This window comes from Rana temporaria, chromosome 10, assembly GCF_905171775.1.
Source record: "Rana temporaria chromosome 10, aRanTem1.1, whole genome shotgun sequence".
Lineage (NCBI taxonomy): Eukaryota > Metazoa > Chordata > Amphibia > Anura > Ranidae > Rana > Rana temporaria.
In genome coordinates, this window is record NC_053498.1 from 115216018 (window position 1) to 115234164 (window position 18147).

General features: G+C 45.4%; 1 protein-coding gene across 1 annotated transcript in view; it reads left to right on the forward strand.

Annotated features, from left to right (window-relative positions):
* The window catches only part of TTC12 (tetratricopeptide repeat domain 12), a 226308-nt gene that overhangs the window by 104105 nt on the left and 104056 nt on the right, over positions 1 to 18147 (forward strand). The window contains exon 10 of the mRNA XM_040326012.1: positions 17853 to 18041. Coding sequence (XP_040181946.1) covers positions 17853 to 18041 — 189 coding nt within the window. The remainder of the gene's footprint in view (positions 1 to 17852; positions 18042 to 18147) is intronic.

Here is an 18147-nt window from a genome sequence, read left to right on the forward strand (position 1 = left end):
TTAAGAGAAGCCTGAGAGATATCCATTGGTAGCACATGCAAAGCTAAGCCTGAGGGTGTTCCATAATGTCCACCCTTATGTGTGAGCCAGTACAAGCTTGGTCGGTTAATATCCCAGGGAGAAAGAAATAAGGTCAGTTTCACAGTTATGAAAATAGATATAGGTTGAAGCCTAATCTAGCCTACCATTGTGGAATTTGTTTATATTAACTGTCTCCCGGCCAGTAGTGCTCAATATCTCTAAGGCCAACTGTTATTAAAAAAAAAAAAAAAACTATGCAATGTTTATGAGTTTCTGCAATTTTTCTGTTCATTTTATAGTTTTGTTTAATTTCATCTTGGTTTACAATTCTTTCTCAAATGCACCTATTGTTTGTACATTATTTACTTTTTGGGGAATTTTGACTATGTAGAATAAGAAAAATTAGGCTCATTTGTTTCTTGTTTTATTTTACAATGGATTTAAGTAGCCTACATTTCAACTGCATAAGGGTGGCAACCAGCACTGTTTTTCACTTCCTTTTCCCACAATCTAGTCCAGGGTTTGACAAATTTGCTTGGAATCTAGGAGCCGGCTAAAAAAGTTAGGAGCCAGAAACGCACTCGTCCCGTCGAGCTAGTGCGCAGAAGCGCCCGCATATGAAAGCGGTGTTCAAACCACACATGTGAGGTATTGCCGCAATTGGTAGAGCGAGAGAAATAATTCTATCTCTAGACCTCCTCTGTAACTCAAAACATGCGACCTGTAGAATTTATTAAACGTTGCCTATGGAGATTTTAAAGGGTAAAAATTTGTCCCCATTCCACGAGCGGACTCAATTTTGAAGCGTGACATATTGAGTATCAATTTACTCGGTGTAACATTAACTTTCACAATAAAAGTGCGCTTGTAAGACCGCTGAGCAAATATGTGTGACAGAAAGTATTGAAACAACCGCCATTTTATTCTCTAGGGTGTTAGAATAAAAAATATATATAATGTTTTGGGGTTCTAATTAGAGGGAAGGAGATGGCAGTGAAAACACAGGGGAAGCTCCATTAGCATTGCTGGTAGTCTTGTCATGCCATCGGCCACCACATGATGGCACCAGATCACAGAGGGATCACAGAGGGAAGCATAGGCCTACAGAAGGCTGCAAAGCCACGGCCTCAATTCGATTTTGTCGAACCCTGATCTAGCCCCTTGCAGTACTATAAGCAATTTTTTTTTATAATTTTAAAGGCTCAAACCTTTTCAAAGTGAGGGGAAATACGCTCTTAAGCTGAGTATACACTAGTACTGTATACATTTTTGGACATCTTTCATTGTAAGAACAGCTAACCCCAATTGAATGGAACAAGTAATAGAATACAAATAGATAATTAATCAATAGTTAATAATGTCTTAATGATAATACATATATATCAGTGAATGGTGATACATGGAGTGAAGCAAAGTCCACCATAAAGGAAAGTTCATAGTATATAATTCCCAAGTGCAAGGTCAATGAAACATCCCAGGAAAAGGTGATGAGAAAGGCACTTCCACCAAAGTCAAACACTGCCTCTTACAGAATCCTATTGATCTCTGTTTTAAGGAGATCAAATACAGCATAAAAAGATGATATCCTCGAACAAATTATCCAGCTCAAGATGCCCAGAACGGTGGATGATCTCAGTCGATGAGCCAACACAGGATGAGTATATGTAAAGGAAGAAAGGACTCACATAGTATAAAATCCTTGCGTTTAATAAGAAATAAAAGGAGTTGCACTTACATCAGGTTAAATGAATAAAGGCATCCAGTAAAAATAAGCCGGCCAGCTCTCAAACAAACAGCCCGTATCTTCCGGGTCCGATCACAATGCGCGGTGACGTCACTGCGCATTGTGATCAGATCCGGAAGATACGGGCTGTTTGAGAGCTGGCCGGCTTATTTTTACTGGATGCCTTTTACTACGAGGCCTTACATAAGTGTTTTGTCTGTATGTAGCTACAGTATGTGCCTGGAGTTTATCTTTATAGTGAGATTTAACTCTCACACAATAATTTTGTAAAGCACTGTAACTAAAGAATGACAGCATTATTGTTTTTGCTGAATAACACAGCTCTCAGCCTTTTACTTGTGTTTACTGTCTGCACTATGCACATTCTGTAGACTCTTTGGGGTTGATTTACTAAAGGCTTCTCATTCTCCACTGCAATTTCCTGAATGTGGTGAACATTTACTTTGCAAACAATACCTAATTACAAGTAAGAAATTTTTGTATAGAACTGTGTTTGTCCCAAACATGTTTGAAGCCATTTGCTGTTGACTGACTCACTACCTCTGCTGGAAGTCTTTTTTTAAGCATCAACTATCTTTTCAGTAAAATAATACTTTCTAAGATTAATTTTGAAATTCCCCTTTGTTAATTTAAGGTCACGTCCCTGTGTTCTTGGTTTGAATTAATTTTGGTTTGAATTAATTTAGAAATTTCTTCTTGTCAACCACTTGCTGACCACAGCACGACTATGTACGTCGACAGAATGGCACGGGCAGGCAGATTGGTGTACAGGTATGTCCCTTTAAATCTGCCGCCCCGCGGGCGTGTGCGCACCTGTCGCGTGCCTTGCGAGTGCGGCCACGGGTCCCAGGAACTCAATGTTCCCAGGAGGCCTGCGATTGCGGTCGGCATGGGCAGAACAGGGGAATGTCTTTGTAAACAAGGCATTCCCCTATTCTGCCTAGTGACACTGTCACTGATGACCGCTCCCCGTGATCGGGAACGGTCATCAGTGACTTGTCATGTGTAGCCATGCCCCCTAACAGTAAGAATCACTCCCTACGGAACACTTAAACCCTGCAGCACCACCTTTGTATCTTAACCCCTTGACTGCCAGTGTCTTTTTTATAGTAATCAGTGCATTTTTATATCACTGATCGCTGTAAAAATGACAATGGTCCCAAAATGGTGTCAAAAGTGTCCAATGTGTCCGCCATAATGTCGCAATCACAATAAAAATCTCTGATCACTGCCGAAACTAGGGATGAGCTTCGTATTCGAGTCGAACTCATGTTCGACTCGAACATCGTATGTTCGATCGTTCGTCGAATTACGAACGTTTTGGATCGTTCACGCCAAATTCGAGTTACGTTTCACAGACCATAATTCAATAAAAGGCCGCTTGCAGGTCGGCCTTGTGTAGTGTGTTGCGGTGGTTAAGAGAGGACAGAGAGAGTGTCATTTTTTGCAGGTAGATAGAGCAGGCAGGCTAGTTAATGTTACAGTGTGTGGAGGATATATATACATCCCAAGTGTTGTACATATATTTATACACTGTATAGTTTAGCTAGATCAGTTCTTCCTAATTTACTGGCAGGCAGGTGATTGTGCTAGCTGCAGTATTCTTACGTGGTTTATTGCCTGTGTCCTCTGTAGTTTGCACCTAAAGCTACTTGGCGTGTACTGGCCGTGTGCTCTGTAGTTTGCACCTAAAGCTACGTGGTGTGTGTCTGTGTCTGTGCTATTTTTCGCAATGATTTTCATCCATATTGCAGGGACCAGACATTACATTAAAGCCGCAAGCAGTTTTAAATTACTTTTTTTCTTATAGTAATCTCATTTTGTGCAGGGACAGTTCTAAACACGTGCCACTTCACAGGCATACTATAGACACCCAGCAGGTACAATATTTAAAGGAATTATTGCTTAAATAAAAAAATAAAACAATGAAAAATTCCTTTAACCACTTCCAGACCCGCGCACCACGATGTACGTCCTGTTTTTAAAGATTGATATCTCGGTAACGGCAGCAGCTGCTGCCACAACCGAGGTATTGATCTTTAGGTCTGGTACATGATAACGGCGGTCTCCGCGGCGGATTCGCCGCGAGATCGCCGTTATCGGTGGCGGGAGAGGGGCCCCCCCCTCCCGCGCCCTCCGCCGCTTACCGGAGCCGTCGGTAGCGGCGGAGGAGATCGCGACTGTTCGGCAGCTGAGCGGGGACGAGACTGAAGGAAAAATCTCCTTCGCCCGTCCCCATAGCTCTGCTGGGCGGAAGTGACGTCAAAACGTCAGTCCCGCCTAGCCTCTTAAAGAGACAATTTGTTTTTGTCATTTAAAAAAATGACAGTTTAAAATTTTTTTTTTTTTTTTTGCATTTTAGTCTAAATATGAGATCTGAGGTCTTTTTTTTTTTTTGATTTTTTTTTTTCTCTTTTCTTTTTTTTTTTTTTTTTAAGAGGACCATATTTAAGAGGACCTGTCATGCTTTTTTCTATTACAAGGGATGTTTACATTCCTTATAATAGGAATAAAAGTGATACATTTTTTTTTTTAGTGTAAAAAGTAATAAAATAAATACAAATAAATAAGAAAACAAAAATTTTTTTTTTTAAAGCGCCCCGTCCCGACGAGCTTGCGCGCAAAAGCGAACGCATACGCGAGTAGCGCCCGCGTATGAAAACGGTGTTCTAATCACACAAGTGAGGTATCGCCGCGATCGTTAGAGCGAGAGCCATAATTCTAGCCCTAGGCCTACTCTGTAACTCAAAAAATGCAATCTCTAGAGTTTTTTAAACATCGCCTATCGAGATTTTTAAGGGTAAAAGTTTGACCCCATGCCACGAGCGGGCGCAATTTTTAAGCGTGACATGTTGGGTATCATTTTACTCGGCGTAACATTATCTTTCACAATATATAAAAAAATTGGGCCAAATTTATTGTTGTCTTATTTTTTTATTAAAAAAAGTGAATTTTTCCAAAAAAAGTGCGCTTGTAACACCGCTGCTCAAATACGGTGTGACAAAAAGTATTGGAATGACCACTATTTTATTCTCTAGGGTGTTAGAAAAAAATATATATAATGTTTGGGGGTTTTAAGTAATTTTCTAGCAGAAAAAACTGTTTTAGTCTTGCAAACACCAAATCTGAAAAACACCTAAGGTCTGGAAGTGGTTAAATATTGTACCTGCTGGGTGTCTAAAGTATGCCTGTGAAAACATCTTTGAGAACCCGGGTCTTGCCCGAGGGAACATGTATCAATGGAAAAAAACATTTAACCACTTGACAACTGGGCACTTAAACACCCTTAATAACCAGACCAATTTTCAGCTTTTGGTGCTCTCACGTTTTGAATGACAATAACTCAGTCATACAACACTGTAACCAAATGAAATTTTTGTCCTTTTTTTCCCACAAATAGAGCTTTCTTTTGGTGGTATTTGATCACCTCTGCGTTTTTTTTTTTCCCCGCTATTAATGAAAAAAGAACGAAAATTTTGTAAAAAAATGAATTTTTCTTCATTTCTATCATATCATTTTGTAAAAAAGTAATTTTCCTCATACATTTGGCCTAAAATGCATACTGCTACATATTTTTGGTAAAAAAAAAAAAAAAATTTGGATATTATTTAGTCTGGGTGAAAGTTATAGGGTCTACAAGCTTTGGTACCAATTTCTGAAAATTGAACAATTTGATCACACCTGAAGTACTGACAGCTTCTCTCATTTCTTGAGACCCTAACAAGCCAATAAAGTACAAATACCCCCCAAATGACCCCTTTTTGGAAAGTAGACATTCCAAGGTAGTTAGTAAGAGTCATAGTTAGTTTTTTGAAGTTGCCATTTTTTCCCACAATTCTTTGCAAAATTAAGATTTTTATTTTTTTTTTTTTTTCATACCAATATTGTCATTATAACAGGTTATTTCTCTCACATGGCATGTATATTCCACAAATGACACCCCAAAATATATTCTGCTGCTCCTCCTGAGTATGGCGATACCACATGTGTGAGACTTTTACACAGCGTGGCCACATACAGAGGCCCAACACCGAAGTAGCAACTTCAAGCATTCTAGGAGCATAAATTACACATAAGGGCCCAGATTCACGAAGCTCAGCGCATCAATAGGCGGGCGTATCGCAATGCAGATACACTAGACCGTCGAAACTTAGAGAGGCAAGCAGCCTATTCAGCAAGCAAATGCGCGCTGCGATGCGCCATCGTAATGTAATTTTGATGGCGTAACCCGACGTAATTCAAATTGTGAAGGAGGTGGGCGTGATCCATTTAAATGAATCGTGACCCCATGCAAATTAAGGTCCGAACGAACGGCGCATGCGCCGTCACGTGATCGCATCCCCCGCGTCCCACTGCGCATGCGCCCCAATTCGCCGATCGTAGTCCCCCCCACGATAACCCAGCCCACCGTTTACGCCCAGGGCATAAATCCGCCCGGACATGCGCCAGTCAAGTGCAAAAGTACACCTGCTGGTTTTGGTCGTTTGGTGTGGCTACTTTTGCTTTGTTCAGATCAAAAAAGATGTCTGAGGCTGGCACGAAAGATAGGAGGGAAAAAAACTTTGTTATTGAGGAGAAGGCGGTGATTATAGATGCCATGAGGAAGTATAACAAGTTCCTCCACGGCAAGGAAAGTGGCTCGACCAGCAAGGTCCGTAAGGATCAAATCTTGGCCCAGATTGCAGCGGAGGTGAGTGCCCTTGGCTATGCCAACCGGACCCCAGACAAGATCGCCAAGAAGATCAACGACCTGCGGCGTCTTGTGAAGGAGAAGGTGGCCAAGATCAAAAAACACAGTAGGGGCACCGGAGGTGGACCAGCCCTGAAACTAAGACTGACACCTGATGAGGAGGCCATTGCCAGGTGCCTGGAGAAGGAGCAGGTGGAGGGCCTGGAGGGCTTCGAGTCAGTTGATCAGCCCTTGAGGACAGGTGAGTGTGTTTTTTCTTTTATCTGGTGTATAGCATGTGGGGGGGGGGGGAGTGAATATGTGACAAGTGTGTGGGTCCACCAACATGTTACTGTTTTGTGTCATCCACAGATATGCAGGATGAAGCGGGCCCATCCTCGGCTGCTGGCCAACCAAGCCAATCCCAGGATACCAGTGTCCACACCTCTCCATTAGAGGAAGTGGAGGAGGAGCACGGGCACCTGGATGATGGCATATATCTGGGGGATGAGACCACCGTCGCTGGACCCTCCCATACCTCCATAGGGGATACCCCCCCAAGGGACTCCAACTTTATTGTAACCCCCCCAAGGGCCTCCACCCTTTTGGGAAGCCCCCTAAGGGCCTCCGACCTTTTGGGAAGCCCATCCTCCCTAAGGGAAGTTCCCTCAGGGTCCTCCCCATACATTCGTCCCCAAGCCTCACCTGCACCCAGGAAGGCAATTAGGAAGACGAGGGGTGATCCTGATGCCTTAGAAGCCACTTTGGCAATGGACCTGGCCAGGCAGACCCAACATGTGGGTTCTGTTGCATGTGATATGCGCCGGGTGGCAGCCAGCCTGGCCTCCATGCAGCAGACCCAGGCTGCTTTCACTGCCACCATTAGTGAAAATGTGCAGGAGGTCAGTGCCAACAGCACTGCGTTGGTGACCTGCGTTAGGGACCTGGATGACACTAATTCAGGCCTTGTGGCAGAGGTCAGGAGCCTGGGAGTGGCCATACAGGCCAATACAGCAGCCATTGAGGCGGTGGGGAATCAGACCACTGCGGTCCTCACCCGCATAGCCATGGCTTTAGAGGGTATCCAGGCAGCCAGGGAGAGACCGGGGGATGTTCCTCCTCCCAATGACCCACCCCCCCCACCCGCGGCTGCCCCCAGGCAACAGAGGGCACGGAGCCTTGGCACTAGGCGTAGTACACGTCGGGCCAGATGAGTGCCATTTATATTATTTTATTTTTATATTCTATTTGATTTTTGGTTATTAATTGATACTCATGATATGAGTGTTATTTTTTAATTATGATACTCGATTGGAGTTGTATTTATTTTATTTTTATTTGGGATATATATATTGACAAATATTTTCTGAAAAACATACAGCAACATAATTGGAGCCTTGACGTGGCGTTGCTGCTCCCAAGTACCGCACGGTGTACTTCGGTCTAATCCAATTTATTGGTGTTTGGGGGGGGGGTGTGTTAGGGACCACAGTGGGGTGCATGCGTGCATTAGCATTGTGACATGTTTCATGTGCGTGTTGCACGTGAAAATAAGCCTACCACGAGGCATCTCCTGACTGCTCTTCCCTCTGCAGACGGGGGACCCTCGGGTGGGGGGGGAATGTCTGGTTCGGGGGTCAGGTCATGACGGACTTCAATCTGCAGGCCCCTTCTCATTGCGAAATTGTGCAAAATGCAACATGCCCCGATTATCTGGCACACAAAGTCTGGGGCATACAACAGTGTACCCCCAGACCTATCTAGGCATCGGAACCGTGACTTCAGGAGGCCAAACGTGCGCTCCACCACTCCCCGGGTACGTATATGAGCCTCGTTGTAGCTTCTTTCTCCTGGTGTTTGTGGGTTCCGGAATGGAGTCATGAGATGGGGTCCCAGGGCATATCCAGAGTCACCTGGAAGGGAAAAGACAGGAGGATGTTAGTCATGCATGTGCCCCTCGTGATGTCAGCATCATGGGGGGGGGACAGTAATGCCTGACACCCATGTCACTCACCAACCAGCCAGCTGTCCCCATACACGTTCTCTTCAAATTGTCTTGGGATGTCGCTTTGCCGGTAGATAAAGCTGTCATGGGTGGCTCCAGGGTGTTTAGCACATACGTGCCATATGAGGCCTTGAGCATCGGTTATTACTTGTACATTAATGGAATGCCAATTCTTCCTGTTACGGTACATATGCTCAGCGTCACGGGGGGGCTGGAGTGCCACGTGAGAACAATCAATGGCCCCCACAGTGCGTGGAAATCTGGCTATTTTATAGAAATCGGTTCTTGCCTTCATCTGCTGGACCTCCTGGGTGGGTCTCACAATGTGGTGGGACATCCGTCTCAGGATGGCGGGTACAACTTGGTGCACGCACCTACTCATTGTGGATTGGGACATCCCTGCCAAATTTCCACTGGTTCTTTGAAATGATCCACTGGCCAAAAAATGCAGGGTTGCCATGACCTTGAGCAGTGGCGGCACTGCTTGTGATCGATGTATTGGATTGGTGAGGTCATCCTGCAGGGATCGTACTATTTCCATGATGGCTTCAGTGTCAAATCTCAACAAGCGAAACACCTCCGATTCAACCATGCCAAAGAGGTCCATGCGATCTCGGGGTACCCTCTCCTGTGCCCTCCTCCTCCTGCGTGCTCGTAGACGCCGTAGTACTATGACCACGGCTGCCCCTGACATGTTGGCACACAGATGTGTTGTCCTGCAAGTGTTGTTGCTCAGCTCCTCTGTCACGCTGCTGCTGTTGCTGCTCTCCAGCTGACCTGTGCAAGTCCGTTGCAAAGTTACCCCTGCTTTTATGAAGGGTAACTTTAGATCGGGCTAGCAGCTTACGCGCACCGCGCGTAGCCTACGACGGACAATCGTACGCATGTGAATCGGCATTTCTCCCTCATTTGCATAATTGAATAGCTAATCAATGGGAACGAAGAATACGCCTAGCCTAAATATGCGCCTAAGTTTCGCCGGCGGAGGACAGTTGCGTTGGACGGGTGAAGCCTAAGTTCACGTGTATGTGCTTCTGTGGGTACCGCGCATCGATACGACGGCGCACATCTACACTTACGCCGCGTATCTCGAGATACACCGTCGTATCTGCTTCGTGAATCTGGCCCCTAATCTCTCAACCACCTATTACACTTTTGAAGGCCCTGGAGCACCAGGACAATGGAAACGCCCACAAAGTGACCCCATTTTGGAAAGCTAACACCCCAACGTATAATCTATGAGGCATAATGAGTCTTTTGAACAGTTCATTTTTTTGCAGATGTTTTTGGAAAATGTGGAAAAAAAATGAAAACGCATTTTTTTTACACAAAGTTGTCCATTTATAGGATATTTCCAACACATAGCATGTACATAGCAAAAATTACACCCCAAAATATATTCTGCTGCTCCTCCTGAGTATGGCGATACCACATGTGTGAGACTTTTACACAGCGTGGCCACATACAGAGGCCCAACACCGAAGTAGCAACTTCAAGCATTCTAGGAGCATAAATTACACATCTAATCTCTCAACCACCTATTACACTTTTGAAGGCCCTGGAGCACCAGGACAATGGAAACGCCCACAAAGTGACCCCATTTTGGAAAGCTAACACCCCAACGTATAATCTATGAGGCATAATGAGTCTTTTGAACAGTTCATTTTTTTGCAGATGTTTTTGGAAAATGTGGAAAAAAAATGAAAACGCATTTTTTTTTACACAAAGTTGTCCATTTATAGGATATTTCCAACACATAGCATGTACATAGCAAAAATTACACCCCAAAATATATTCTGCTGCTCCTCCTGAGTATGGCGATACCACATGTGTGAGACTTTTACACAGCGTGGCCACATACAGAGGCCCAACACCGAAGTAGCAACTTCAAGCATTCTAGGAGCATAAATTACACATCTAATCTCTCAACCACCTATTACACTTTTGAAGGCCCTGGAGCACCAGGACAATGGAAACGCCCACAAAGTGACCCCATTTTGGAAAGCTAACACCCCAACGTATAATCTATGAGGCATAATGAGTCTTTTGAACAGTTCATTTTTTTGCAGATGTTTTTGGAAAATGTGGAAAAAAAATGAAAACGCATTTTTTTTACACAAAGTTGTCCATTTATAGGATATTTCCAACACATAGCATGTACATAGCAAAAATTACACCCCAAAATATATTCTGCTGCTCCTCCTGAGTATGGCGATACCACATGTGTGAGACTTTTACACAGCGTGGCCACATACAGAGGCCCAACACCGAAGTAGCAACTTCAAGCATTCTAGGAGCATAAATTACACATCTAATCTCTCAACCACCTATTACACTTTTGAAGGCCCTGGAGCACCAGGACAATGGAAACGCCCACAAAGTGACCCCATTTTGGAAAGCTAACACCCCAACGTATAATCTATGAGGCATAATGAGTCTTTTGAACAGTTTATTTTTTTGCAGATGTTTTTGGAAAATGTGGAAAAAAAATTAAAACGCATTTTTTTTACACAAAGTTGTCCATTTATAGGATATTTCCAACACATAGCATGTACATAGCAAAAATTACACCCCAAAATGTATTCTGCTGCTCCTCCTGAGTATGGCGATACCACATGTGTGAGACTTTTACACAGCGTGGCCACATACAGAGGCCCAACACCGAAGTAGCAACTTCAAGCATTCTAGGAGCATAAATTACACATCTAATCTCTCAACCACCTATTACACTTTTGAAGGCCCTGGAGCACCAGGACAATGGAAACGCCCACAAAGTGACCCCATTTTGGAAAGCTAACACCCCAACGTATAATCTATGAGGCATAATGAGTCTTTTGAACAGTTCATTTTTTTGCAGATGTTTTTGGAAAATGTGGAAAAAAAATGAAAACGCATTTTTTTTACACAAAGTTGTCCATTTATAGGATATTTCCAACACATAGCATGTACATAGCAAAAATTACACCCCAAAATATATTCTGCTGCTCCTCCTGAATATGGCGATACCACATGTGTGAGACTTTTACACAGCCTGGCCACATAGAGACCCAACATCCAAGAAGCACCATCAGGTGTTGTAGGGACACAAATTACACATCCAATTTCCTTACAATCTATCACATTTTTGAAGGCCCTTCATATTTCTAACACAGCATGTACATACCAAGAATTACACCCTAAAATACATTCTGCTGAGTAATGGGTACAAAAAAAAAGGATTACCTGTGTTTTTAGTAGTGCAATTGTCCACAGGAGGAGAGCCCTGATCCAGGCAGCAGGCAGGAACGTGGTCAGCGACAATGAATGGAATTGTCCAGGCAGCAATATTGTTCATAGTCGGTACATAGCCAGCAGTGCCAAAATATTGGTCCTGGTAGTAAGGCCAGGAAAGAATGGGGACAGGGGTAGAGGCTTCTCCCACCCAAATCTCTTTGAAGCCTCCGGGCAACCAGACCCTAATCTGGGAATGAGAAAACTAAAAAATTAGTTTTTTCATCCAGAAAAACAATTCTGGAGCCCCTCACATGTGTGAGACTCCTGTGTTCCCACTAGCATAGCAGGGTAAAAGATCAATCCAAGGGGCAGGCAAAAAACGTGGTCAAACAGTCCAGGGTCAATTCCAGAGCAGGCAGATGTAGGTACAGTTTAGGGTTAGGCAAAAGAGTGGTCGTATAACAAGCCAGGGTCAGTTCCAGAGAAAGCAGAGGTATTTTTAGCATTAGGCAAAATCGTGGTCGTATAAAACAGTCCAGGGTCGGTAACGGAGAAGGCAGAGGTAGGTACAGTGCAGTGGCATAAGGGGTGTGGAGGAAAATGACAGGGAATTTGAATTTTGTTTATCTAATAATTTTCAATAGTGTGGTAACGGCGGAAACATGCACCTAAACAGAGGCCTGGTTGGGAGGGACAATCGGGACAATAAACTGTTGTGTCTCTTCTGACTCCTCCTCTGGCGCACACCCGACATTTCTTCTGACGGGCTGCACCTGTTCGACGGGGGGGGATTTTGTCAGGAAAGTGCCGTTCGTGAAGTCTGCTCACGCAATCAGTGCGAAGAATGTCTGGTGGCATTTCAGGGAACAAAAGGGCGGTGATAACGTCTTCTTGGTAGAGTAGATATGGAACGGGATTCTGTGTTGCTTTTTTGTAGATAACATAAGAGTTATAGAAGGCCAAACTGAAAAAGTAAATGGACACTTTTTTATACCAGTGACGGGATTTTCGGGAGGGAAGATAGGGTTCAATCATCTGGTCATTGAAGTCTACGCCACCCATAAATAAATTGTAGTCGTAGACACAAGATGGTTTCTGCACTGGGCCGCTTCTTTTGGGGACTTCCACGTAGGTGTCATTGTGGATGGTGGTGAGCATGTGGACATCTCGTCTGTCCCTCCACTTGACAGCCAATAGCTCCTGGTTCCGTAAAGACGTCGTCTCTCCTCGTCTCAGCTTCTGATTCACCAATTTTTGGGGGAAGCCCTTTCTGTTTATTCTCACTGTGCCACATGCTGGGGTGTCTCTCCGGTAAAGATTTCTAAACAGGGGCAAGCTAGTATAAAAATTGTCCACGTAAAGGTGGTATCCTTTTCCAAGTAGTGGATAGATGAGCTCCCAGACGACTTTTCCACTTGTTCCGATGTATTCGGGGCATTCGGGGGGATGTAGTTGGGAGTCCTTCCCTTCGTAAACAATGAAGGAGTAGATGTACCCCGTGTCTCGGTCACACAGTTTGTACATCTTCACCCCATATCGGGCCCTTTTGCTTGGGATGAATTGTTTAAAGCCCAGCCTGCCGTGGAATTTTACAAGGGACTCATCTATTGAAATATTTTGTTGAGGGGTATATAACTGGGGGAATTTTTCAGAAAAAAAATTTAGAAGTGGCCGAATTTTAAATAATTTGTCAAAGGCAGGGTCATTTCGGGGAGGGCACTGGGTGTTGTCATTATAGTGGAGGAACCGTAGAATCATGAAGTATCGGGATCTGGGCATACGGGATGAGAAGACGGGCATGTGGTGGATGGCTTTGGTAGACCAATAGGCGTACCCTTTGTTTTTTTTTGAGAGACCCATATTGAAGGTCAGGCCTAAGAATATTTTAAACTCCTCTACAGTCAGGTCTCTCCAATGAAAGGGGCGGGCATAGCTGGAATCGGGGTTGCTTAGAATAAATTGCTGAGCGTAGAGATTGCACTGGGCCACAATAGATGACAATAATTCGTCTGTAAAAACTAAATGAAAAAAATCAATCGTGTCAAAATTATCGGTGTTCACCTGTACACCTGGTTGGGCGGTGAAAGGGGGGATACTTGATGCTCCAGAATTCGAAGGCAGCCACAGGGGGTTTTGAAGGCCATAGGGAAGGCTGGCATGGCCCCTATCCCTTTGGGGCAGAGAGGACACCCTACTGGTGCCTGACCTTTGTTGCACTGCTTGCGGGGTGGACGGCACTGCTTGCGGGGTGGACGGCACTGCTTGCGGGGTGGACGGCACTGCTTGCGGGGTGGACGGCACTGCTTGCGGGGTGGACGGCACTGCTTGCGAGGTGGACGGCACTGCTCGCGAGGTGGACGGCACTGCTTGCGAGGTGGACGGCACTGCACTAGTAGTAGGCTGCTCCACGCCAGAACGCCTTCTTTTAACGGGCACAGGTTCCTCCTCTGAATCAGTATCAGACCCGCTTCCTGTTACGGGCTCATAGGCCGAATCGGAATCGGACAGAGACTCCTCACAGCTGTCATCAGACGCCCATAGTTTCTGGAAGGCCTGCTCGGTGGTAAAAAAATTTTTTGCCATACTGGTGGCTAGTGAGGCTGGACTGCAGAACACTGGTGGGCACTAGTGGCACTGCAGTGGCGCAGGTGTAACTGATGGGCAAATGTGGCACTGGTGTGGCTCTGGTTGCACTGCTGTGGCTCTGGGGTCACTGATTAGCAGGCGGCACTGGTGGGCACAGGCGTCACTGCAGTGGTGCAGGTGGAACTGGTATGGCACTGGTGGGGCACAGATGGCACTGGTGGGGCGCAGATGGCACTGGTGGGGCGCAGATGGCACTGGTGGGGCGCAGATGAGCACTGGTGGGGCGCAGATGAGCACTGGTGGGGCGCAGATGAGCACTGGTGGGGTGCAGATGAGCACTGGTGGGGTGCAGATGAGCACTGGTGGGGTGCAGATGAGCACTGGTGGGCACAGGTGGCACTGATGGGCACAGGTGGCACTGATGGGCACAGGCGGCACTGATGTGGCTCAGATGACACTGGTGTGGCACTGGTGTGGCTCAGATGACACTGGTGCGGCACTGGTTTGGTACAGGCGGCACTGGTTTGGTACAGGCGGCACTGGTGTGGCACAGGTGGCACTGATGGGCACAGGCGGCACTGATGGGCACAGGTGGCACTGATGGGAACAGGCAGCACTGATGTGGCAAAGATGACACTGGTGTGGCACTGGTGTGGCTCAGATGACACTGGTGCGGCACTGGTTTGGTACAGGCGGCACTGGTTTGGTACAGGCGGCACTGGTGTGGCACAGGTGGCACTGATGGGCACAGGCGGCACTGATGGGCACAGGTGGCACTGATGGGCACAGGCGGCACTGATGTGGTTCAGATGACACTGGTGTGGCTCAGATGACACTGGTGCGGCACTGGTTTGGTACAGGCGGCACTGGTGTGGCACAGGCGGCACTGGTGTGGCACAGGCGGCACTGGTGTGGCACAGGCGGCACTGGTGTGGCACAGGCGGCACTCGTGGGCACAGGCGGCACTCGTGGGCACAGGCGGCACTCGTGGGCACAAGCGGCACTCGTGGGCACAGGCGGCACTTGTGGGCACTTATGGGCACAGGTGGCACTTATGGGCACAGGTGGCACTTATGGGCACAGGTGGCAGTGTTGTGGCACTGATGTGGCAGTGTTTTTACTTTTACTTTTTACTTTTGTGGCACTGGTGTTCACTGGTGTAGGACAGGTGGCACTGTTGGGGCACTTGTGGGGCACAGGTGGCACAGATGGCACTAGTGGGGCACAGATGGCACTAGTGGGGCACAGATGGCACTGCTGGGGCACTGCTGGGCACTGCTGGGCACTGCTGGGCACTGCTGGGGACTGCTGGGGATTGCTGGGCACTTACTATTGATTTGAAAAATCTCTCTCCTCTCCTCTCACGCTGCAACGGTGTGAGGAGAGGAGAGAGATGACCTGCATCTGACCCAGCCGCAGGGTTTGTTTACAAATGTGATCGCGCCGTCATTGGACGGCGCGATCACGTGGTAAGGAGCCGCGTCCATTGGCTCCTTACCGCGAGTGCTGTTGCTGCGGGTCCCGTAGACCCGGCGAGCACCGGCGATCGCGTGTGCGCGCCCGCTCGGGCGCGCACAACGCAGTCTCTGGGAGGACGTACATTGACGCCCTCCTAGAGTACAGTAACCGCTCTGTAGCCGTATTTTGGCTATAGGGCGGTTACCAACTGGTTAAAAACAATCGTTTTTTCAGGAGTCCTGAAAAAAACAAAGTTTTAAAACTTTTTTTCCATTGATACATGTTCCCTCGGGCAAGACCCGGGTTCTCAAAGATGTTTTCACAGGCATACTATAGACACCCAGCAGGTACAATATTTAAAGGAATTTTTCTTTTTTTTTATTTATTATTTAAGCATCATTAAAATCACTGCTCCTGAAAAAACGACCATTTTTAAAACTTTTTTTCCATTGATACATGTTCCCTGGTGGAAGACCCGGGTTCTCAACGACGTTTTACTACAATAACTTGCATATTAGGCTTTAAAATGAGCACTTTTAAATTTGAACGTTCGAGTCCCATAGATGGGGTTCTAAATGTTCGCGCGAACGTTCGGTCCGTTCAAAGGTTCTGGTGCAAACCGAACAGGGGGGTGTTCGGCTCATCCCTAGCCATAACTAGTAAAAAACAAATAATGAAAATGCCATATAACGGTCCCCTATTTTGTAGAAGCTATAACTTTTGCGCAAACCAATCAATAAACTCTTATTGCGATTTTTTTACCAAAAATATGTAGAAAAATACGTATTGGCCTAAACTGTGGGAATATTATTTTTTTTATATATTTTTGGGGGATATTTATTATAGCAAAAAGTAAAAAATATTGAATTTTTTTTCAAAAAAATTCACTCTTTTTTTGTTTATAGCGAAGAAAAAAAAATTGCAGAGGTGATCAAATACCACCAAAAGAAAGCTCTATTTGTGGGGAAAAAAAGGACGTCAATTTTGTTTGGGAGCCACGTCGCACGACCGTGCAATTGTCAGTTAAAGCGACGCAGTGCCGAACCGCAAAAAGTGGCCTGTTCTTTGACCACCAAAATGGTCTGGGGCTTAAGCAGTTAATTTGAGGTCATGTCCCTGTGTTCTTGATCTTGGTTTGAATTAATTTAGAAATGTCTTCTTGTTAATTTGAGGTCATGTCCCTGTTTTCTTGATCTTGGTTTGAACTAATTTTGAAATTTCTTCTTGTTAATTTAAGGTCATGTCCTTGTGTTCTTGACATTGGTTTGAATTAATTTTGGTTTGAATTATAGGCAAATTTTCTTCTTGTTAATTTGCGGTCATGTCCCTGTGTTCTTGATCTTGGTTTGAATTAATTTTGGTTTAAATTCATTTCGAAATTTCTTCTTGTTAATTTGAGGTCATGTCCCTGTGCTCTTGATCTTGGTTTCAAATTGAAAATCCTGCCCCCTTGAACCTTATTCCTTCGAAAAGTCAATAGCCTATTCTCCTTTTGTAAATCAACCTCTTGTCTAGGCTTTCTCGAGATGTGTGCATTTGACAAGGGAGATGGAACATCAAAGTTGTGGTAAGGTGATTACATCCAAATGTTCCAGGGGTTGATGCATGGGCACACCCTCTTGTAGCCCAACTCGGGAATGTTCCGGAAAGCAGGGCCGTGCCACTGATGAACTAAGTGAGCGTTGGCACCCCAGGAAAGGGTATACATGTAGATTCACCTTGCTGACAGTCAAGAAGGATTTAACACTTTGGCACCAGTGCCTCTTGGACCTTTAAGGGGTTTTGGATGCCAGGAGGTGGGGCGGGGTGTTTATGATCATGTGACTGCCGTGATCAGCTGTCAATGTGGTCACATGATTGGAAATCTCTCGAACGCAAGAAACAATTGGGAGCTGGTAAGTGTGCCAGTGGCACGTAGGGCGCACACTCTCAGCACAGCTGTTTTTGCAAAATATGCAGCTGCTCTGTGCCAAGACCCACCCGCCGAAAGGCTACATATTTGCATTCTGTCTGTGCAAAGAGATTAAATGTACAAGGAATATTTTATTATTATTTTTTTTAGCATTTAGCATGTTTGCTTTCAGTGTGTGCTTTATATCTACATTCATATTTCCATGAGAAGGGTGTATAAATCATGGATACTTCTCTTCTGACAGAGTATTTGAATGAGGTGGACATCCAGGAAAGGAAAGACAAGCAAGAGCAGACGGCCTTACAAGATCTAGAAGCTGGGGCCGAAAATGCTAAATCTGTAATAAAGCTACTCCAAAAACTCTCTAAAGAAGATGAGATTCCACTCTATTACTCGGGAGGAATACAGCTTCTGGCTGATGTTGTAAAGGACTGTGAGTTTTGTCTGCACTGTTTTATTCAATACTTAACTTTCTAGCTCACGGCAAAGATTGTTTTATATGATGATTCTAGTCAATGACTAGCTTACATTCCAATTTA